Below are 22,946 nucleotides of genomic sequence, written 5' to 3'. Positions count from 1 at the left end.
GTTGCTCCCATTAGTACCAACTCACTGGAAAGGAAATGGGAATTGGGAGAGTGGCGGGAGGAGGAGACAGTGTGCTTCAGCTACACTCAGGTTCTAGAATACTCACTACACCAGGAGCAGGCGGGTAACCCTGGTAGCGCTGTGCTGGCTTGGGAACCCTCTTTTGGGGGAGGTGTCCCCGGGGGCTGTTTCTACCCCAGATCTGCATCAAGGTGACACAAAGCAAAAGAGAATCAGGCCCTTTGACTGTATAAATATGAATCCTCTACCATGCTGCATGTAGCAGTGATTTCTCATCATGTCTGTTTGTTGCTATATTTCATATTGAAAGTGACAAACAGGATAAGTAATAAAAATGATCTAGCCATGGCTGAGGGCTGCCCAGTGTGTCCTGCAGAAGCCACAGCAGCAGCACCAGCTGCCAACAGAGCTGAGACCAGCAGCATGAACTCCCAAATGCTTGTAGCATCTCACTGTCACTCAATAGATTAATTCCGTGAACATGCTTTTAAGTGTCTTAAGAGGTTAATTAAACCCCTGGCAGGTGTAACATACCTCTGCTCATAAGAGGTTTAGCTGTGAAGGGAGCTTAGCTGGATGCACGAACAACTGCAGACAAATAGGCTATATCACTAGAGTGGATTGAGTGCCAAAGACCCAACCCCCCTATGCTCAGCCCACCTGCCACATTGACTTCATGGTACATTTGTTCCCTATTCCCTGACCAGCTGCCCAACAAATTACCTTCCCTCTCTAATGGGCTGTAACAGATTTGTGGCTACTTTGTCTATTAGCTCAAGTGGCAGGGGACTCTGCACTTGGAGCAGGATTCCTGATGCTATCATGGAATTCCAGCTAGCTGTTTTGTGATTCCCATAAAAGACTCTCTCTCTCTTAGCTGTATTGAGACTATGACTCACAGATGAGCAGTTCTGCTTCCGTCCAATAGGGGGCAGCAGCATCAGCATGTTCTCACATTCTCTAACCAGTTCATTGCAAGTATCCTTTATCACTTCATATCACTGAGTTAGTGCCTATATTAACTCCTTCCCGAGTAGCTTATGAATGACTAGAACCGTTGTGCCTGTATAAAGGAACTGAAAACACAAGTAGTAATTAAATGGTTTAGCCATCCTTTTCATTCTCCTGCTGGATCTCTGTACAGTATTTAATGTATTAGATAATTAGAGAAATCTTCCATTATTGTTGACAGTGTTGTTCCCAGGATATTAGAGACACAAGTTGGGTGAGGTAATAGTGAATGAGTTAATCTTTTATTAGACCAACTTCTGTTGTGGGTGAGACAAGCTTTTGAGCTTAAGAGCTCCATTAAGCTTGTCTCTCTCCCCAGAAGTTGGTCCCATAAAAGATATTACTTCATCCACCTGGTCTCTATAGTCCATTCAAGATCTTTGAACCCTTGCCAGTTACAGCATCCACTGACTCAAGCAATAATACAAAATGTCAGGGTACATTAAATATATAATCCAGCAGACACATGCAAAGAAATGAATGTAAAATGTTTTACTCAATGTAGAAATAACCTTCAATTCCAGTGACTGAAATACCAAAACACCAGTAAGTTCATGTCTTTAAATGAAGAAAAAATTGAATAAATAAAAGCAACTCCTCCAATTAATTTAAAGTTTAACTCAAAAATTTCAGCTGAAATGCTGTATTCTGAGCAGATCCCTCTAAATTAGATTAAGTAGCATTGCCATCTACTGACCAGCACATAACTTGCACATGAGAAAATGTGTCCATTTGTCTTTTTAAATCTATAAATAACATTGCTCTAGCTCCCTTCTCTGAGGATCTCAAAGCATTGTCAAGCCATGTAACACCTGCAAGGTACAAATCATTATTCTTATTATACACCTGGGTAAACTGAAGCACAGCACAGTTAAAAGATTAATCCAACATCAGAGAGTCAGCGGCAGAAGTGGAAATAGAACCCAGGAGTCCTAGCACCTGTCCTCTGGATCCACCACTGCACTTTATTCCTGTAACCTAGTCTTGCAGTGCCTGGTTAAAGTTTAAGGTAATTAATGAGGGTTGTGTTTAGGGTTTTGAGTTAATATTAGGGCTTTGGGATAGGGTTTGAGTTAGGGTTTAAGATTGTGTAAGTAGTGCTAAGGTAAGCTGTGCTAGGGTAAAGTATAAGGGTTATGTTCATGCACAAAAGATTTTTTAAAATATATTTGTATGTAAAATATTAAGCAGATCCTAGAAAAAACAACACCACCACATTCCTCATATAGCTAAGGAGGGCAAGTAATGGAGGCTTGTCATATAACAGATGTCCCAGTAAGATACGTGACACTTAGTTCATCACACACACACACACGAGCAGATCTAGTTAAAAGCGGCAAATTCAAAACTGACAAAATACTTTTTCACATAAAATGGTGGAACTCATTGCTATAGGACATCATTGAGGCCAAGAAATTAGCAAGATTCAGAAAGGGAATGAATATTTATATAAACACGACTATCTAGAGTCATAATTAACGATAAACATTTTGGAAGGGATGTTAAATCTCATGCTTCAGGACTTAAGCAAATCTCTACCAGCGATCAGGAGGACAGGGGGGGGGGGGGAAGAGGGAGGGGAGCATATTTCCCCTTTGTCTATTGTGGGGTTCTTACAACTTTCCTCTGAAACATCAGGTACAATGCCTGTGTACTTACCGCCACAACCCAGGAATGAACCCTAGTCTAACATCACAGAAATAAAACAATGGCACATTTAATTGTAAAATGTGTCAGGTTCCGAGCTGGGTTCTGCTCCTGTGGCTTAACTGGAATTAAAGGTGAGGGGGGAAACTGGTATTGAAGATAGAGGGCCTGATTTTGCTCTCTGTGTGCTGTGAATCTCAGTAGCACTACTGAAGCCAATGGAGTCACACTAACATTATTTTAATACAAGTGAGAGGACATTCAAGCCCATAAAGCAGTGGTCCCCAACCTTTTCATCTGACGGGCGCCAGAAGGACCATGGCGGCGGTCGAATTGCGGCGGCATTTCGGCGGGTGCTCGACCGCCGGCCAGGACACGGGCACATTTAGTGGCGCCCGCGGGCACCGTGTCGGGGACCCCTGCCATATAGTGTTATCCGTTAGGCTTAGTATCAAATGCTGTTCTCATTTATGCTGCCGAAAGGATTAGATCCAAAGGCCACTGAAGTCAATGGAAAGATTCCCAGTGAATTTAATGGGCTTTGGATGAAGCCCTACGTCATGATGATAATAAATATCTAGCTCTTATATAGCAGTTTTCATCCATAGATCTCAAAGCACTTTACAAAAGAGGGCAATCGTATGAAATTCACTGACTTCAGTGCAAGCAAAGCAAATATGTCCTGTAATGTGTCGGTTAGAGGGTTAGAGGAAAAAGGTTAAAGGAGACCATTGAGGGAGAAGGTTGCAGTTTATACATTAAGGTTTTATGGTTAACTTGAAAGACTCAAGGTTAGTTTATCATTTCTTAGAATTATCCCCAAATATTTGACTGTTGCTATAAAGCGGAAGTGTTAAGACAAAACTGATACATTTGAAAAGTTTGAATATTAAAAATGCCCTTCATAGCCCCATTTATAAATAAAATAAAACTTAGTCCTTATACAGTCAGCGGCTCTGATTGCACATCACCTTGCTGTGGGACGACCCCCCCTGACTTCAGTGACGTTCTAGGTCATCTCATTGCAGAATCAGGGTCTAAAACATACAGTCACACTGGATGTCAAGGGTCTATTTATAAATAGCTTATGTAAGGCTAATAAGTGATTAGTCGATGTGATAAGCATGGTGATGAGCAGTATGTGTATACATGGTTACAAACACCAATAGGTGTTAGAGATGGCCATAAGCCATGGTTATAAGCAATCTGGTGAGTTGGTAGACTAACAGTTAACCTTTTATAACCCATTTATAAATGTACTCTTAATATAGAGTGTGACTGATACATCAGACACTTATGTTAAATCATATTCCATACAGCCCAGCTAGGGTGACCAGACAGCAAGTGTGAAAAATCGGGACAGGGGGTGGGGGGTAATAGGAGCCTACATAAGACAAAGCCCCGAATATCAGGACTGTCCCTATAAAATCGGGACATCTGGTCACCCTAAGCCCAGCTCTGTTCTGCCTAAACACATTTGCACACTCACTAAGATATAATTAACAAGTTTTACCTTCTGAAGCAGGAATGCTTCATTTTGAGCAAGAAACCACCATCAAAAAGCACAGTGATTGTACAGCAGTAAAATGAAGCAACACCAGCTGTTCAGTTATAGTGGCAGCAAATGGGAAGGCCTGTGAGGGGAAGGATGCTCCAGGGGTTATGGCACCGGCTTGGACCTGGGTTCAAGTCCTTGCTCTGCTACAGACTTCCTGTGTGACCTTGGGCAAGTCACTAAGAGCTTGCCTACACAAACATTTAGTTCACAGCAAGCTGGAGTGTGAATCTAACCTGCCATGCACTAACTGTCCACCTGGATCCAGCTGAAGCGCACTAACTGTTTGTTAGTTTGCTTTAATCTACTTCCACTTCAAAGTGTTAGTGCACATCAGCAGGATCCACTTGGACAATTAGTGTGCAGCAGGCGGGGCGGGGGGAAGGAGGTTTTGGCCGCCTTGTGCCTCAGTTTCCCTACTGTAAAATGGGGATAAAAGCCCTGTCCTATTGCATAAGGGTGTTGTGAGGATAAATAAGTTCAAGAAGTGAGGTGCACAATTACTATGGTAAGGGGAACCATGTAAGTACCAGAGAGAGAGAGAGAGAGAGTCTGGACTGTTGGTTTCATCACCTATTTAAACATGACCTGAAATAATGGGTTTGGTTTGTTTCCACTGAAATAGGAGCATGAGCTGTCTCTTTCTGTAGAATGATTAGATCAGAGGAAACATTGCAACCTAAAGCTCCTTTCAGTCAATGCTAGAAACTCAGAAGTGCTTTTAAATGGCTCCCTGAAAATGGTTACTCACAACAATGAAACATTGCATTAGTTAATTATATCCAGTATCCAATTAACCCAGTGCACTCATTTGCATCTTTCTACCAACCCAAATGTTTGGGTGAGCTGAGAATTAAAGAAAATTGCCAATTAATTTCCCCAGCCATTTTGAGAAAAGTGAAGCATTCAGTCATTAAATAAATGACAAAGGGTAGACATAGAACAAAGTAATCAAAACTAAGTGTATGTAGATTAACCTGAAATCAGCATATTGCAGAGAAAATTTCAGAAGCAAAGAGGGAGGTTGACAAGGTCTGTTCAAATTAACCCTGGCTTGTTTATGAGATTCTATTTACTTTAATTATAAAACCAATTTGTTAGCACCGGAGGATCTCAAAGCACTTACTAACATTAATTAAGACTCACAACACCCTTGGGAGTCGGTAAGAGACAGGGGTCACCTCACTTAGCAGTGAAATACAGCCACCTCTGGGAAGGAATGCAACAGCAATTTGACAATGCATAGCAACACTGTAGGACAGGAAGTTAAGAATGCCATTTCAAACATGCAGGCTATCATTAGCTGAGTTTAAAATCAGGATAGGATGCCAGGTTTAAACCTTTTGCTGAGGTTATAATGATGTATGTTTATTTCACTGTTCTTGCATGTACATTTCACACATTCAAATAAGTGTACTGCAAGAGCTTTGAAATCAAGGTAGTTGTGTATAGCTGGGTGACTTAGTTGGGGATTGGTCCTGCTTTAAGCAGGAGGTTAGACTAGATGACCTCCTGAGGTCCCTTCCAACCCTGATATTCTTTGATTCCTGGCTCTGCAGGCATCAGTTAGTGCAATGAAGGGTCAGACACCTCTGTGGTTGTATAGGGTATTCCTACCCCCTCTCCCCACACAAAGACTGCATGAGGTATCTGGAGTTCTTGGTGTGGCAAAGGCAGGTCAAATGGGTGTGTGTAGAATTATAGAATATCAGGGTTGGAAGGGACCTCAGGAGATCATCTAGTCTAACCCCCTGACAGATTTTTGCCCCAGATCCCTAAATGGCCCCCTCAAGGGCTGAACTCACAACCCTGGGTTTAGCAGGCCAATGCTCAAATCACTGAGCTAGCCCTCCCCCTAAAGTGAGTCAGTCTCTCTTCTCCCCAGCATTGGTGGTGTGAAGGTCCCTGGAACAGCTGACTTCTGCAGAAGCCCTAGCACTAGAGCCATGCTGTTAGGGGGAAAGGGAACCGCCAGAAGCCCAGAACTGGTACAGATGCTTAGGGCAGCTGCTTGGATGTCCTCCTGGCTTTGTGCAGATCCGGAGAGGATTGACAAAGTTTGTGGGCTGGCCCAGCAGCCTGTTCCAAGGGTCGGCATACACCATGCTGCCAGTTGGAGAAATCTCCCCTTTTTTCATGGGTTTTCCCATTTGGAGGAGTCCATGGGACTTGTTTCTAACACCCAACTTGTTTAAAGAGAAACTGTGTAGGTGAAGCCCTTTGTATCATTACAGCGCTGCCTCTGGGACACTGAACTAAAAGCCTCCATAAATAGTTTGACTGAGCATCAGCCAGAATCTGTCTTTCAAAGATGATTTTCCCTGTACCCAGTCAGCAAGAACATTACAGTCACTTCACACAACCTTTTATTCCCTCACATCAGAAGGAGCTTGTAAAGGATATCACCAAATCCACTAGGTGGCAGCAAAAAGTTTCCTACATTCTTATTGCAAAATCAGGATGATTTATGTTGATTTTAGCAGCTTACCCACTAGAGGACTGTAGTCAGTAACATAGCACACCAGACAGGGACTCAGGAGACCAGCGTTCTAGTGCCATCGGTGCTACTGTCCTGGGGCAAACCACTTCACCTCTGTACCTGTTTCTACTCCAGCCTACAGCAGTGTGAAAAATTGATTTTTGGGTTAAAAATTGGTTTCAGGTCAACACAAAACTGACTTTTTTGGTGAAATGAGAATTCTTGAAAAATTGATTTCTGATTAAAAACCTTTATAAAAATAAACGCAAAGGAAATATGGGGAAAAGAGCTAGCTCCACAAGGGACAAAACAGAGGAGGTAGCAGTACTCTCCCTCCTCCCAGTAGTTGGGACACTCACCCGGAATGTGAGAGACCCAGGGTTTGAATCTCCAGCCTGGAGCAAGGACAGGAACCTAACCCTCACTCCTTCCTGCTGAGTGCTCCAATCAGCTGGTTAGAGACTATGTAGTGCTCTCTGTATCCCAATGACAATGCAAGTATTAGTACAAAGAGGAACAGCTTCCCCAGGACAGGCGGAGCGAGGCCTGCCCAGAATACTTAACAGCCTGGTAGTTAGGGCCCTCAGTTGTGAGGGGGGAAAATGGAAGTCCCTGCTCCAGGTAAATGACCTGCCCAATGGGCTATTGGACAAGAAAGGGAAGGCAGTACCTCTTCCCCCCTCAGTTTTGTGGATGCCCCTTGTGTCTCTAGCCTGGAAAACTGACATGTTTTATGTTTTCCTGACCAAAATCCACACTTGCTCGGTAACCATTTCAGTTGTCCCTGTAGAAGGCTGGGTTCACTGGTGGGACACCCCCTCATGGGAGGTCATGGCACAGCAGACTCTTTTCATCTAGCACCCCCTGCAGAGGAGCTGCTCCAGCCCTGCAGTGGTCTGCTGCTTCTTGTGACTCAGCCCTCCAGGTAGATCACTTATAGTCCCTCCCCCTCCCAGCCCTTCTGGGGTAACAAAGCCTTCTCCAGCAAGCAACTCAAAGACATTATACCAAGTCTTTAGCATAAGGCTCAATGGTCCTTCCATTCCTTGGCTTGGGGCGTCACAACCTTGTCTTCTTTCTAGGGTGCAGAGCCACTCAAGGCTCCTTCTTGAGTCCCCCAGTAAATTTTAATGAAAAATATGAGCAGACCACCCCTGCCCTCCTGAGGCTCGAGCTTTCATCCCTCCCAAGTTCCCGAGCTGAATGCCTCCCAGGGATTTCTTCCCACAGCTCTAGATCCTGCCCCTTAATCAGGGCTCACAGCCAGAGCTTGCTCCACCCTGGTCGCTGATTTCTTGCCACATTTCTCTACTCAGGAAAGGATCCCAGGGCCAACTCTCACCTAGGTTTCTTCTTGGATTCTCCTGGTCTCTCCACTGCCAAGAGGAAGGATGCAGAGGTGGGTCTGTCTCTCCCCACCATGCAGCTAGCAACCTCCTCACCCTACTTCAGGCTTCCTCTTTTTACAGCAACCACCCTTCTAGGACTCATCTTTAACTGGGCCTGGGCCAATCCCCAGGTGGCAGTAAGTGCTCCAATTGAGTGCTCCAGCTCCAGTTAACTCTTTCAGAGCCAGTGTGGGGTATACACCCCAGCACAGACACGAAACAGCATTTTTTAGTGAACAAAAAAATGTGGCCAAAATTTTTTGCTCAGCTCGATTCCAACCTTTTATCTCTCGTGTCTGTTTGGATTGAGACTCTCTCACTCTGGGCTAGCACAGTAGCAGCCTCCAGGGGTGCTACAATAATAAAGAAAAGCAGAATGCCTTCTGTTTTTCAGATTCCCTTTTCTCACCATGTTTTCTGAATGGCAGCAGCAGAGGCTGCAGTGAAGTTTTTTTTTTAAAGCAATATTTGCTTCACATTCACTAAATAGCAGCATAATAGTCTCCTGCCTTATATCATTGGAATACATGGCATGCCAATAATTATTATAAAACTGCCAGTAGGATTTAGTGCACCAGGCATGTCGTTCTTCTTGCAATGGATCCCTCCGGTTGGAAGAACCTGACAATTAGCTGAGCCCATGTTCATTGTGTTGACTGAGCTGAGAAAAAGTTGTGTTCAAGACACAGAACCCCTTGGACTTAGCAAACCAAGCCAGTTTGTTGTGGCATTCAAATTACTTACCTAATGATACCAAAATACTAAGGGGGACAGGAAGATGCAAAGAAACAGGAGATGTTCCATCAACCACCCATCTGGATGGGAGCCTTCCAAAAAAAAAAAAGTCCCAAACAAAAACATAGTTGAAGGGTTTTCCTAGAAGTGCTCACAAAACAACTTCCTGTCCAGTCCAAAAGCAGTTTTCCCATGAGGACGGTCTCTGAACCCCCGTCTCTGGGAGCACATTGCCTCAAATCCCTTTCTAAATAGAAACATCCTAAGGGTTAAATCCACCCCTGTGCAGAGAGAGCTCGATCCTGCCAGCAGCTCTGCATTCTTATCCCGATCCAGCAGAGCACTTAAGCACTTGCTTAATTTGAAGTCAGTGGGACTGTCACTTGTGTAACATTAGGCTTGTGTCTAAATGCTTTGCTGGATCATGGCACCTTGCAGGGTTGAACTCTCAGCCTGCAGAAGGCATATGCACCACCGAGCCCAGCCAAAGCTGTATTTTGAGGGCTTCAGTGGGCCTCTGGGGGTGCATAGCCTTGCCCCAGTCCTTCACACAGGGTAACATTCACCCTATAGGAATATTATAAAATCAGCTGTTAGGTCATAATTTTCAATGTGGAGATGAACCTGAACCAAAGCCCTGGATCTGAACACCTTGGGATGGGCAGATACTCAGTTGGAGCAAGCCCCCTTTTAGGTTTGAGTGCACTTACCTCGATGATGCCACCCAAGCAAATCAAACACAAGAAATACACTTGACAAAGTATAACACAGTGATTGAGTTCCCTGTGTACCCTCTCCACTTAGATGCTATTCAAAAGATAAGCAGCTATTACTCCTAGCCACTAAATTCATGGAGATCTGTGCTGGAGGTAAAGGTTCAAATCCTGCTTGCTGATGACCTGTAAAAAAAAAACAACGGTTTAACATATAAGTGCTGATTCCCCATTGCTTTGCAACTAGTACAGTCATTTTCAGTGGGTGCAAAAGGCTACCACCAAATCAGACCGGTAGCATTTTACACCCCAATTGCACGCAGTGTGCACTGGTATAAATGACTGCATGAGTTGCAGGGCAGCAGAGAATGCTTCAGGTAGCCAAACCAGGATTAGTAACTCAGAGAGAATTCCCAAAGCTTCCTTGTTAACAGCAAAAGAAGATTTCAGGGCCCAGATCAACTCCATCCCTTTCTCCTGTTTGCTACTGACAGTCTTCACTGAAGTGCTTATTACCAGAAAGCTCCAGAAAAAGTCCTTTCCCTTTCCTTGTGGATTTTTTATTATACAGCCACTAGCCAAACTGCATTCAGTCCCCATCTAATGCAACTGCTAACATGCAACTGACTACCTTGTTTATAGCAAAGCAACAGACCCTTGGCAACATGCTGGGCCAAACTCATCTTTGGTGTAAAGCCAATCACTTCACAAAGGATTGACATTTGCTAACCATTCTTTAACCCTGCCAGTCTGCTTCAGTGAAGTTATACAACAGGGGTTGGCAACCTTTCCGAAATGCTGTGCCGAGTCTTCATTTATTCACTCTAATTTAAGGTTTCGCGTGCCAGTAATACACTAACATTTTTAGAAGGTCTCTTTCTATATGTCTATAATATATAACTAAACTATTGTTGTATGTAAAGTAAATAAGGTTTTTTAAATATTTAAGAAGCTTCATTTAAAATTAAATTAAAATGCAGAGCCCCCAGACCGGTGGCCAGGACCCGGGCAGCGTGAGTGCCTCTAAAAATCAGCTCGTGTGCCGCCTTCGGCATGCGTGACATAGGTTGCCTACCCCTGTTATACAATGTCCCCTCCGTCATGTTTACAGTTAGAACTTGGGCAGATCAAAGATTCGAGCAGTCTGAATGATAAATACATTAGCATCATTAACAACAAAAGAAGTGACGTGCGCATTCTTCTTTTCAAAAGCTTTTAATAGGACACATTTGTTTTTGTCATTTGTAAAGATTTACACTCATTTTTGTTTTAAAAAAGAGAACATTTTAACCCAATTTTCCCCTTTAATACCATCTTTTGTTGCCCTGATCCAAGACCGAGTTTTTGGTCTATATACCTGATACAGTATAACAATATATTAAGTATTAAATACAAAGTGTTATCATATATGCTAGATTGTTACGGACATTGCAATGGTACTGTGCCTACTCTAGTCATCTCGTGTAATAGTGTACATGGATTATTATAGTCACGGGGGCAGAAAAGGGGGACCAGGGCATAGCCTAATTTACAACAATAAATCTTTTTTATTTTTGTGCCTTACACCAAACCTTGTGTTGAGTGCAATCTACAGAAGCCAAAAACAGTGTTTCCCCCCCCCCTCCTCCAAATTATCTACAGTTTAAATAACCTGTAATCTGTCTATGAATAGTTATGTGCAATGGCTGCAACTATGGAATTTACATTTTTCCAGACACAATCGCCATCTCTTTTCCTCTCACACGTAAGACTGGCAATAGCAGAATATTCTATTCCCATCTGTTTACAGTAAATCCACAATATTAAAGTGCTGGTGTGCTTTGAATGAACTGGAGAGCCACGGGGCTGTGCATTAGCATCAGGGCTGGCTGACTTCTCAGGATGGACATGTTGTATACCAGTACAGTTCTTTACCAGGGTAGCACTGCAACATCCTAGAACTTTAGCTTAGCTACTCACTTCTAACCATTACCTTTATGCGGTCTTTGGAACTAGGTTATAAATCTTGGACTATACTAGGTCTGGCCCCAAATTTATTAAAAGAAAATATTAGACATAGCTGCTTCTCTTTCCAAGATGCTATGCACACTTTTAACAATTTCTCTACAGATTTCTACAAAAATATAAAAATTCAATCAACATAACCATTCTACAGAATTCTTGAGGATTTTTTACATTTTTATTTTAAAAAAAGGCAACTTCTATAAAACCCCCCAAAGGTATTTAAAATGATTTTAAGATTATTGCACACACTGTAGTACATATATTTGTTTTTCAAAAGGGCAGCTAGAAAAAAACTTATCAGTTAGAAAACAAATGATTTTACATGCATTTTTTTTCCTGAATGCATCTTCGTACAGTATGTTTCTATTGATTGGTCTTTATTGAACATGAATGTATAATGTAAACTTTGTTTTATTGTTATTCACACAACCCTTGTCAGTAGGCAGAACCCCAAGTACTGAAAATAGAACCGTTTTTAAGTTAAGCAGTTGTTAGGCTTCCTGTTACAGTTGGAGCTGTGAGCATGGATTGACATTACCTCATCTTCTTGCACCATGATTTCATGCTAACATATTGCACGTTATATTACCAGGAAGGTACTGTGTTGTGTAGACCTCTTACTATGCAGCTCCACTCCAGCTACAGAAACATTGCTAGTCGTTTAGCAAATTTGGGTACAGTAATTTTAGTGGCCCAACCATTTTGCTGGATTATTTGGTATGCTCAAAAGGGAAGTCTAAATCTCATTAGGAGTGTAAAACCAAAAAGGGATTAAGAATATTTCTCAGGCTTAATGCATTGTAATTTTATTATTTCCTTAAGTGGGATCTGGGTGAAGCACTGATGAAAGGTTTGTTTGTAACGATTGCTTTAATTGGGTTTAATTTTGGATTTTGACTCGGATTATGAGAGAGAGTGCTCTGTGTGAGGGCACACATTAGGACTCTTGAGCAGGGTTAAAAAAAAAAAAAGCCCACCATCCTAGCCAAGAAATAATGTATTTGGAAGAAACAGTACAGAATGTTAATCTTTAAAATAAACTGATTACTTCCTGCTGTATAATCCCTGGCTTTTGTACAGGACTTGCAAAATCAATGGTGATTGTTTAGGAAAGTAAATTTCCTCAAGTGAAAATAAAAGTAACTTAAATCTTCATATAGATCTATTAAATGTAGGGCATCTTCCTTGTGTATATTTATTTGAAGCTAATCTCGATACAAAAAGGAACACTGGAGAATCTCTGAGTCCACCAAAGGACTTGGAACCAAGGTTTCTTAGGAGTTTGAAAAAAAATCAGTGGTGCTCAAAGAATTTCGATCTCCTGAATAAGAGAACTAGTCATTTTGAATTAAACTACCTCAAATCCGTCTCTTAATTACACTGGTGTAAGGCTAAATCTGCAAAATCCTGTAAAGATTTATGCATGTGCTTGACTTTAAGCATGGTAGTAGTCTCATTAACTTAATTGGGACTACTCTCATACTTGAAATTACGTGTGGATTAGTCTTTTACGGAGCCTCAATCTGAAGTCAACTCTACCGAGGCTCAATGAAGTTCACTTCAGATTCACACCGGAGTAGCTGAGAGCAGGATTGGGCCTATTGGGCCAAATTCTGCAGTGCTTCATATTCTGCGTTCTCTCTCTGACTTTGATTTGAGAAACAGAGGTTTGCATGGGGTGTTAGCACAGAGTTTAGCCCATGAATTTTGGAGATGATTGACATTAAGGACATGTTATAAACATTTGGTAAAAATTCTATTTATTCTCATACCACAATTTGAAAGAGTTTCTGGTTAAAGTCTTTCCAGCTTGAAAGGAAATTGAAAGTAGGGCCTTACAAATTAGCTCCCAGTTGTGGCACTGAAAAACTTGCCTATTTTACCTAAGATAAATAGTTGTTCTACTGCAGGCTTCCCTACTCTTTTTGGTAATGACCTTCAGCTAGGCTCTGATTCTGCAAAGCATTCTCATTCAGGAAAGCACGTAAGCATATGCTTATCTTTAAGCACCTAAATCCTATTGACTTAAATGAGACAAACACATGCTTAAAATTAAGCTCATGCTTCAGACCCAGATTTTTAAAGGTGTTTAGGCGTTGCTGTGCACAGCATTGCAATGCCTAACCGATTTAGGAGCCTACATCTAATTTTTAAAAGAGATTTGGGCACTTAGGAGCCAAAATCCCATGGGCAGTTGATAGTATTTAGCTGCTAAGTGCCTAAATCACTTTGAAAATGAAATTTAGGCTCTTAAATCAGTTGGGAATTGCAGTGCAACAATTCCTAAGCCTAGATTTTTGAAATCATTTAAGTGCTTTGCGGGACAGGGATGATCATAAGAACATGCTTAAATGCTTTCCTGGATCAGGGCTTTATGGAGTTTAGCTAACTGCAGATCTTACTTAGGGGTCTGATTTTCCTCTCTCATAGGTGCAAGTAGGAATAACTCCATTGAACTCAATGGACTTAGACTAGTGTAAAACTGCTGACAGGAGAGCTCAGGATTGGGCTCTAGGTATCTAAAGATATTGGGTAAAACTGTAAAAAGTGCCCATGGGATTATGTGTCTAAATCACTTGGGTGCTTTTGAAAATTGCATCCATTGACACGTTAAGAACCACCATTGTAATCAGTGGCAATATATGTAATACCTTTTTATAAACCAATATTGTGTCATGCTAGTAGGCAGTTAAATTCTCTTTACATTAGAAATCTTCATGCATCTGTCAGCATATTGTACATTCCTGTTCTAGTGCACCTGTTTTGACTCTGATAGGTGATTTAACTTTAGTTTGGAAAATTACTCGATTATTAAAAAGAATTCCATTGCATTTGTAAAATATTCAAATGACTATTTTCCACAGAAAACTATTAAGTTTAAGGGAGAGGGAGGGGCTACATTACAGTTCAAAATTATTCTCCTCCTTCTTTGTTGACTGTGGAATATATTTCCTCTGTAATGCACTAATTGGCTATACCCTGTGCTTTGCAAAAACAAACAAACCAAAACAAAACAAAAAAGGATTAAATATGTATTTTATGTTAAAATGTCCATAAAACCCAAACCTTATCTCAGAAATATTCTGAGATACATAAAATAGAAGAAAATTAAACAAGATCTTAGTCACAAAATGTATTACATCCCGCAATACTAGAGTCAATTAATTTAATAAAATATAATATACATATAGATTCTGCACAATGTATTGCTTTTACCTAAGCAGAACATATGCTTAAGTAAGCGTGATATAGGTTAACCACTCTTTAACCAGCTGGTTCTTTCAACTTTCTTTGGAAATATTTACCCAGTGCCATTTGAAAATACAGAGGGTTTTTTTGTTTGTTTTTAATTTGTATTTTTTTTATTACATGAAAGGAAGAAAACATTTGGCACCAACAGAAATATAATTCAGGGGTCCATTTCTGCTTGATCAAAGGAAAAACTAGGAAGTGTCAACAAGTCTGTCTTTGGGGTAGGAGATGTTGACATACTGTCTGGAAGCAGTGAATCTCCTATATCCATTGAGTCCTTGGAATCACAAGATGGCGCACGCCTTCGCAAGCAAATGTCTGCACTGGGAGGTGAAATACCACGAGATCCTCTAGGTAACAAACTTTGTCCATCTGGTGGATCTATAGATATACACGGGGGGCTCAGTTTTTTCTTCTGCCGGGCTCCTTGCAAGCCTTCCATTTCACTTAAGACCTGACTTATGAAGCCAGAAGAGCTAGATGTGGAATGGTGCTGAGGGCTGTTTTGCATGGAACAAATTTCTATTGAATGTCTCCTTTGATCATCTAACCAAGATGATGGTTTTCTGAGAAGACCCTGGGTATCTACACTGTAGTATTTCTTCAGGTCCTTCAAAGTAACATTGCTGCTATTGCCTATGTTCCTCTTGGGAGTTAGAGGTGGAACCACTGAACAGGCACTCAAGGCTGTACAAGTTCCTGAAGTGAAAGGCTCCAAAGAGCTGTTTATTTCAGATACTTCTTGGTCCATCGAGTCTCTAAGTGTCTCTTGATATGAGCCTGTACATGCACACAAAGCTGGTGTGTGCTTGGATATATTATACCGATTGCGGGAATGCTGAGTGCGAACACTTGATCGGCCCCAGCAGGCCGATTCACTTGCTTCTGATGGGTCCTCTGTGGATCCAGCTGGCACACTTGTATCAGAGAGTTCATTCCCCTCAGCATGCAAATTCTCTTTGCTTTCAGAGCAATACATGTCCAAGGAGTCATTCCTTATTGCCACCTGTAGTAGAGTGCCAAGGCATTGGGGAGGAGGATAGTTGTCAGATAAGAGAGACACACCAAACAAGGGTTAGTCCAAGGAAGGCACAGTTAACAAGGCAGGTTGTCGTGCCTGGGGCCAAACTCTGCTTTGAAAAAACACTAACACAAATGCAGAGAAAATCCAATGACTTCTACATTCTAACACAGAATACATATTATAGTAACACTGACTTCATTGGAGTTACTCTGGGTTTACACCAGTGCAAGTTGAAGTCCAAATTCTGCTCTAATGCTTTAAGAATATCAACTCTCAGGTTGTATCCCTAAAGTATATAGGATTAGATAACCCAAACCAAAACACTCATCAAAACTTTACCCAAGGTTTGGCCTTATTTTTACTTCTGCAAATGAGGAAGGGGTTAATTCAAAGCCCATTCAAGTCAATGGGAGGTCCTGCTTGACGTTAACTTTGTGCCCAAGTGCTTTGCTGGGCCATGAGCTGAAGCCCTAAAAGAAGGGAGTTGGAACATTGTTAATGAAATCTAAACACCCCCCTCTCACGCACTAAGCCCTGCTCCTGCCGGCCCATATTCACTTGAATAGTTGGAGTCCAGTGGAGCTACTCCCCAGCATACCCATATGCGTTTGCCGTATCTGGGCTTAGTTATCCTACCTCTGCATTCCCAGTGTGCCCTGTTCTCTATGCATTCATCTTTTTTAGCATGCACATCTGAACAACACTAGCACAGTGCCTATCTTAGGGATTGGTTTGCATAAGAACGCAGTCGGTTACTACTGCCAGCCACTGCTCTAGCTCAAGCTGGCCAGGCACATGCTTTTAGCACTCATGCTCCAGTGGTCAAAACCCACTGGAGACTGAAGAAGGGAGGGGGGGAATTTTATATAAGATCTTCAGGGCAAGGACTGTCTATTACGTGGTTGAGGACATTGCTGCTACTAAATAAATAAGGGCCCAATCCTTGATCCTAAAAATGCTAAGTGTCCCCAAATCTCAAAGAATTGGCTGGTATTGAATACATTTATATGATATAGAATTACCTGAAAATTCTTATTGGTAAGATGATTTTTATTAACGTGAAATGGATGACTACCTCTAGAGTGAAGCATCCGTAATTATTTCCACCTATTAGAAGTGTGAGTTCAGGGTCCTCAGGGGATGTTTCGCCTACACTGGTTGGAGTCAGATACAGACTCATTTTCCCCAGAGCTGCAAATTGGCTCTGAGCAGCACCTTTACATGGCAGTTTTACCTACCCATTTGCAGAAGTCATTGTGTTCCATAGTGCTGTGTGCCCCTTTGCTAAAGGATTTATAAATCAATTTTAATAGCTCTTCATGCAAATGTCTCATCTTGGGGAGATTGTTTATTTTCCTTTTTATAATATTTGAAAAAAAAATACAGCTGGCCCTACTTTAATATACCAGAATGAAGAGATGGGCTGTTAATTGTAATAACACTTTTGTCATCTAGCAGCTCAAAATTACTTTTTTAAAATGAAACTTTATGAACTAGTCTATAAATATCAACCAGTTTGGTTTTTGCTGGGAAAAACTCCCATAGACTACAGGACATACACACACCCTGATCCTCCAAAGTTTTATGCAACACACACACACACTGCAAAGATGTAAGCACATGAGTAGTCCCTTTGAGTTTAATAAGTCTTCCCCTATATTTCAAATTAAGCACATGCAAGTATTTGCAGGAAAGTTTACATACACAAATATATATGCACACATATACATAATAATATAAAAATATGTTAATGTGGGTATATGTTCACAAATATTTTTCTTTGTTTATATTACTAATATGTATCTGGAATCTTGATAGAGTTTGCATGCTCACCTCTTATTTGGACCACAAATTAGAAATTCTGTATTAATGTGTTTAAACGATAGACTGCAAAGTCTATCTGACAGCCTGGAGCTAAACTCAAACTGCTAACCTGAATTAAAAGCCAAGTAGCCATTTCTTTACTGCTATTTTAACCTGAGTTAGCTGGTCCGAGTTAAGTACACCTTTTTCTGCAACGTAGACATACTCTAGTCTGTGTTCCCATTGAAGAGAATGGAAGAATTCCCATTGATTTCAAGGCCAGTGCTAAACCCTCTTGAAAATCTCACGTTGTGACATAGGATAGACTATTGGGAACGTCCTGGGTCCGATTACACACTCGCACATGTTTGCATCTCCCACTGGTTTTACCTGGAGTTCTGTGTGTTAAACTTAAGGCATTAAGGCCTGATCCTCAGCTGGTGAAAATTGGCATAGCTCTTGAAATCAATCGAGCCGTGCTGATTTATAGCAGCTGCAGTTCTTGCTCTTAAATTGCAAACTAACAGTCTATTAAGAATTATCCTGTAGTCTTATGCAGCAGTAACCACTATGGAAAATGGAGTTAAAGAAGATGGCTAACATGGTAATTTATATTAGAAATACCAGCCAAAAGGTTGGGGCTGTTACCCATCAGAAGCTGGGGGAAGATATTCATGAATTGGAAACATTAAATCGATTAGTTTCCCCATTAGTGTCGACTGGGCTGCCTGGCTGGCCTGGTGCAGTGTAATACACATTGGGAATTTAACTTGTCAGTTTAATATTACAGATTAATGTAACTGCTAACCTTAGTGCCTCAGATTCATTTTTAGGGCTCAATAAATTAACTGTCTTATTTTCTCAGTGTAAAAAAGGAAGATCATTTGAATAAATGAGAATATATTTCATTCAAGTAATACATTATTTTGGGAAAAATAAAAACGATCCACTCTGCATTTTATTTATTTACACACACACACACACACACACACACACACACACACACACACACACACACACACACAATTTATATATATATATAGAAAATCAGACACAGGAAACTAACTATTGGGTAAAGATGAGCTACAAAATTAGCCAAATATATGGCTCTGATTCAGCAAAACACTTTTAACATGTATTTAATTTTATGAATGTGAGACTTAAACGCACGCTTAAGTGTTTTACTGAACAGGGACAGACAAACATATGCTTAAAGTTAAGCACATATTTAAGTACTTGGCTGAATCAGGGCCTATATCATTGGCAATAAGAAAACTGATATGGGGCCAAGAATAAGTGTCCTCAAAACCCAGGAGGGTTTTGGTTAAGGTTTATATTTGTTAGAAAACAGAAGATATTAATCTAAAGGCAAATTTTTCAAAAGTTCTTAAATGACTTAGGAGCCTCAGGCCCATTTTCAAAAGTAACTCAGCACTTCAGTGTCTGTCTCACTGAGTTTCAGCAAAGGCCACATCTACCCTACGAGCTGGGGTGGGATTCCCCTGCTCGTGTGCACATACTCCCGCGGGCTCTCACTGAGCTTGCAGGAGTATAAATTGAGCTCACACGAGTAGCCACGGCAGCATGGGTAGCAGCAGCGGAGGCATTACATACCCATTGGTTTCAGGTGGATTTGTATTTGGCATGGCTCAGCTGTGCCTCCACTGCTGCTAATCATCCTAGCATGGCTACCTTGCTATTTATACTAGGGCTAGCACGAGTACGTGTACACGAGCAGGTGAATCACACCCTATCTTGTAGTGTGGATGTAGCATTGGGTTCCTAAACCACTTAGGCATGTTTGAATTTTTTCCCCTAATCTCATAAGAAAAATACTCTTAGTTTAGATAAAAATAAAAGTAACTCAACTTCATATCACTGCTCTAGAAAAGGTACATTTCCAACTTCTGCTTGTTCAGACATAAAAGGTCTGGCTTCCTTAAAGCAAAACACACATTTCCTTGTCAAAAGTGATGGCTCTTCCCTATGACAGGAAATTACAGCAATCATAGAGTTGATTGGAGAGAGTTATCTGCAATCACTGTGCACTCTCAAATGTTGGGGAGAGCATTCGGTAGCAGTTAGGAACTAGTTCAGTGAACTCCAATGACCCCTAAGGAACACTTAGCTGTATCAGTGAAAAGGCTAGGAAGGACAAAGTATTAATCAAATGGAGGACTTTTAGGCCTATTGCCAAAGGAGATGTAAGCCATCATGCGTCTCTTTAGAGAACATTGAATGGGTTTCTCTAAAAAAAAAAAAAAAAATCGACCAATCTTTTGGGGATTATTCCTAGATGAGGGTTACAGATCTCATGAAATTGCGATACAAAGCTTAGTAACCCATCAGTTAACTTAGTAACCCATCGGTCTTGAACTACAGCAGGTTCACAGTCACAGCTCTGCTTACCTGCCTACGAAGTAATCTTTCTGCAGACGGAGAATGCACAGTTGGGGGGATCTTGGCTTTGCTTTCCCAGTCCAAATTGCCATGAGGTCTTATGTGGTGAAAATGATCTTTTGGGATTTGCAGGAGAGAACTGGTGTCAGCAGGCTGCGACTGCACGGAGGCTGTTGAACCTTGAGAAAGGGACAGGAAACAGGAATGTGACATACATTCATTTGTAGATGCCTCCCATAGCTTAATAACCTTTCAGTGAAAACTCTCCCATTGGACCAGACAGGAATTGCACAATGAATACTTTTTATTAACAAAAAACATTTACTCCAACCACCAACTCCCAGAGATCAGGAAAAAACTCCCTTATTGGTAGGGTAACCAGATGTCCCGATTTTATAGGGACAGTCCTTATATTCAGGGCTTTGTCTTGTATTGGTGCCTATTACCCTCTACTTCCGCCCCAATTTTTCACACTTGCTATTTGGTCACCCTACTTGTTGGTAGACTATTCCATAATTATCCATAATGGGGTTTTCTTGGCACCTTCCTCTGATGCATTTGGTACTGGCCACTGTCAGGGACACTGGTTTAGATTGACTACTAGTCTGGTCCAGCCTGGTCATTCCTATATTCCTCCTTTACAACGAATAACTTTGCAGAGTGGTATTCACCTAAACATTTAAAAGGCCTGATTTTGAAACCCAGCCTCTATATTTGTGGGTGCAGATTCCAGTAAGGACACATCTACTTACCTGACTATCTGCAAATCAACTAGCTGCATCTAAATATCAGCATATATGCCTGCAATAAACTGACTGAGCAAAACAGCACTTGCAAAAATAGGTGGCAAGTTTCAATGTCAGGCTGGTTTCACAAAGCATCATGGGAGGAGGAACTATTCTCTAGAGCAGGGGTTGGCAACCTTTCAGAAGTGCTGTGCCGAGTCTTCATTTATTCACTCTGATTGAAGGTTTCGCGTGCCAGTCATACATTTTAACTTTTTAGAAGGTCTCTTTCTATAAGTCTATAATTTATAACTAAACAGTGTTGTATGTAAAATAAATAAGGTTTTTAAAATGTTTAAGAAGCTTCATTTAAAATTAAATTAAAATACAGAGCCCCCAGACCGGTGGCCAGGACCCGGGCAGTGTGAGCGCCACTGAAAATCAGCTCACGTGCCGCCTTTGGCGCGCGTGCCATAGGTTGCCAACTCCTCTCTAAAGGCTCTCCTTGACCTGAAGTGGTTGCTGGCTACATTGGAAACTTTGCAAAGCCTTCCCCTCAAAGTCCAACATTTTTCAAAGTAATTAATTTAACATGGAATGCATCCCACAGAATCTCCTTTGTCCTAGAATATTCCACCACAGAATAACAGCCCTCTTATGAAAGAATGTTCAAACAAATACCTCCTGCAAATGCCAGGTTTTCTGACAACAAAACTCTTTTCAGGTTGAAATATTGTACTGTTATTATTTATTGGTGATTATGGCCCCTTTTGCTAATGACATTTTATAGAATTACAAACTATAAACAGGTAGGAGTTCACTTCACTCAGCACTGAAATGCAGCCACTTTTTAGATGTAACAGGGCAGCCATTTAAAGGGTACCAGCAACACTATACAGCATATCTTAGAACAGGGTGTATAGAATACTTTGTCCAGTTAAAGCAATGGGAATTTTGCCAGGACACCGAGGCAGATGTAAAACATGAGGTATTTAATTGGTTATGACATGGTTATGAATAGGACATTAGTTTTCTCTCATCAGGAAACAGTACAGACTCCCACCCCAATGCTGGGTCACTGGCTGAGTGCTGACTCAGAGGGAGGATGAATTGCTAGGATCATTTCTTGGAACATCTCAAGTTTTCCTTGGAGGTCTTCAATCCAAATCCTGACTAGGTCAGAACATTCTTAGCTTCTAAGCCCTAGATGATCATAGCCAGAAAAAAAAAATCACATTTACTCTAAACACTCCTACTTCCAATACCCTGTTAAATCTGAGCTACTTAACAAGTGATCAGAACACAGTGCATCAATGGCCAGCACAAACTTCAGGGTCCAACGTGGCTTTGCAGAATCATGCAAGAGCTTTTCCTAAATATCTGCCCTACTCCCAAATGGGACTATTGATCCAGGATTCCTTAGGGAGTAATGCGGGCTCCTCAGATTCAACTATCAGAGGGGTAGCCGTGTTAGTCTGGATCTATAAAAGCAGCAAAGAATCCTGTGGCACCTTATAGACTAACAGACATTTTGCAGCATGAGCTTTCGTGGGTGAATACCCACTTCGTCAGATTCAACTGGTGTCAGCCAATGCTATTCATTTTACCAAGATGGGAACTGAACACTACAAGTTCAAGGTAAAGAAAGGACTAGGAGGAAGCCTGGGTTTGGCTTGTAAGGTAGCTCAACATAGGCGCAAAGACACCTGGATTAAGCAGCAACATGCACAGCACCAGAAACTCCTTCCACAGCAACATGAGGATCTTGTAAAAAAACCAAGGACGTTTCAGTGACCTTGGGCTACAGAGACACTAATCCTGGTCCCAGGATGTCAAAGGGAGTTTTGCTATAGACTTTAATGGGCTACAATTTCACCCCAAGTCTTTCCATTGATGTGAATGAATCCTTTAAAGGGACAGTATTTGGCTCTAAGTCTTTCATATTATGCCATTGCCTCTTTCCAACCCCAGGCTCATCTTGTTCTGTTGTTTCCACATTTTATTTCTGCTGTTAAACTGTAGCTGTGCATTTGAATTCCTATTACTATGCAAATTTCAACATCCCATTTCTAATCTGTTCAAATCTTGTATCGTTCTGAATAGCGCTATGAAATTATGTCCCTGTTAGAAGCTTGCAAATGGTAATGCTCGGGAGAATCTTTTCTGCCTTGCCTAGGACAAGAGCCTTG

At 41.3% G+C, this 22,946-nt stretch overlaps 2 protein-coding genes across 2 annotated transcripts in view; both read right to left on the bottom strand.

The window, feature by feature from the left end:
* Nucleotides 1–8,174, bottom strand: part of ABCC3 (ATP binding cassette subfamily C member 3) — a 92,965-nt gene extending 84,791 nt beyond the window's left edge. The window contains exons 1-2 of the mRNA XM_044983297.1: nt 8,056–8,174; nt 6,723–6,849 (exon numbers count right to left, since the gene is read on the bottom strand). The gene's annotated coding sequence lies outside the window, so the exon portion shown is untranslated. The remainder of the gene's footprint in view (nt 1–6,722; nt 6,850–8,055) is intronic.
* A 6,528-nt stretch (nt 8,175–14,702) lies between these two features.
* The window catches only part of LOC123345941 (voltage-dependent T-type calcium channel subunit alpha-1G-like), a 145,197-nt gene continuing 136,953 nt past the window's right edge, over nt 14,703–22,946 (bottom strand). Inside the window, exons 33-34 of the mRNA XM_044983059.1 lie at nt 20,042–20,211; nt 14,703–15,811 (exon numbers count right to left, since the gene is read on the bottom strand). Of these exons, the coding sequence (XP_044838994.1) occupies nt 14,963–15,811; nt 20,042–20,211 (1,019 nt within the window). The 3' untranslated portion in view covers nt 14,703–14,962. The remainder of the gene's footprint in view (nt 15,812–20,041; nt 20,212–22,946) is intronic.

This window comes from Mauremys mutica, chromosome 12, assembly GCF_020497125.1.
Source record: "Mauremys mutica isolate MM-2020 ecotype Southern chromosome 12, ASM2049712v1, whole genome shotgun sequence".
In the NCBI taxonomy this organism is placed as follows: domain Eukaryota; kingdom Metazoa; phylum Chordata; order Testudines; family Geoemydidae; genus Mauremys; species Mauremys mutica.
The sequence above is the reverse complement of the archived record's forward strand: the minus strand, read 5'-3'. Positions and strand labels throughout refer to the sequence as shown.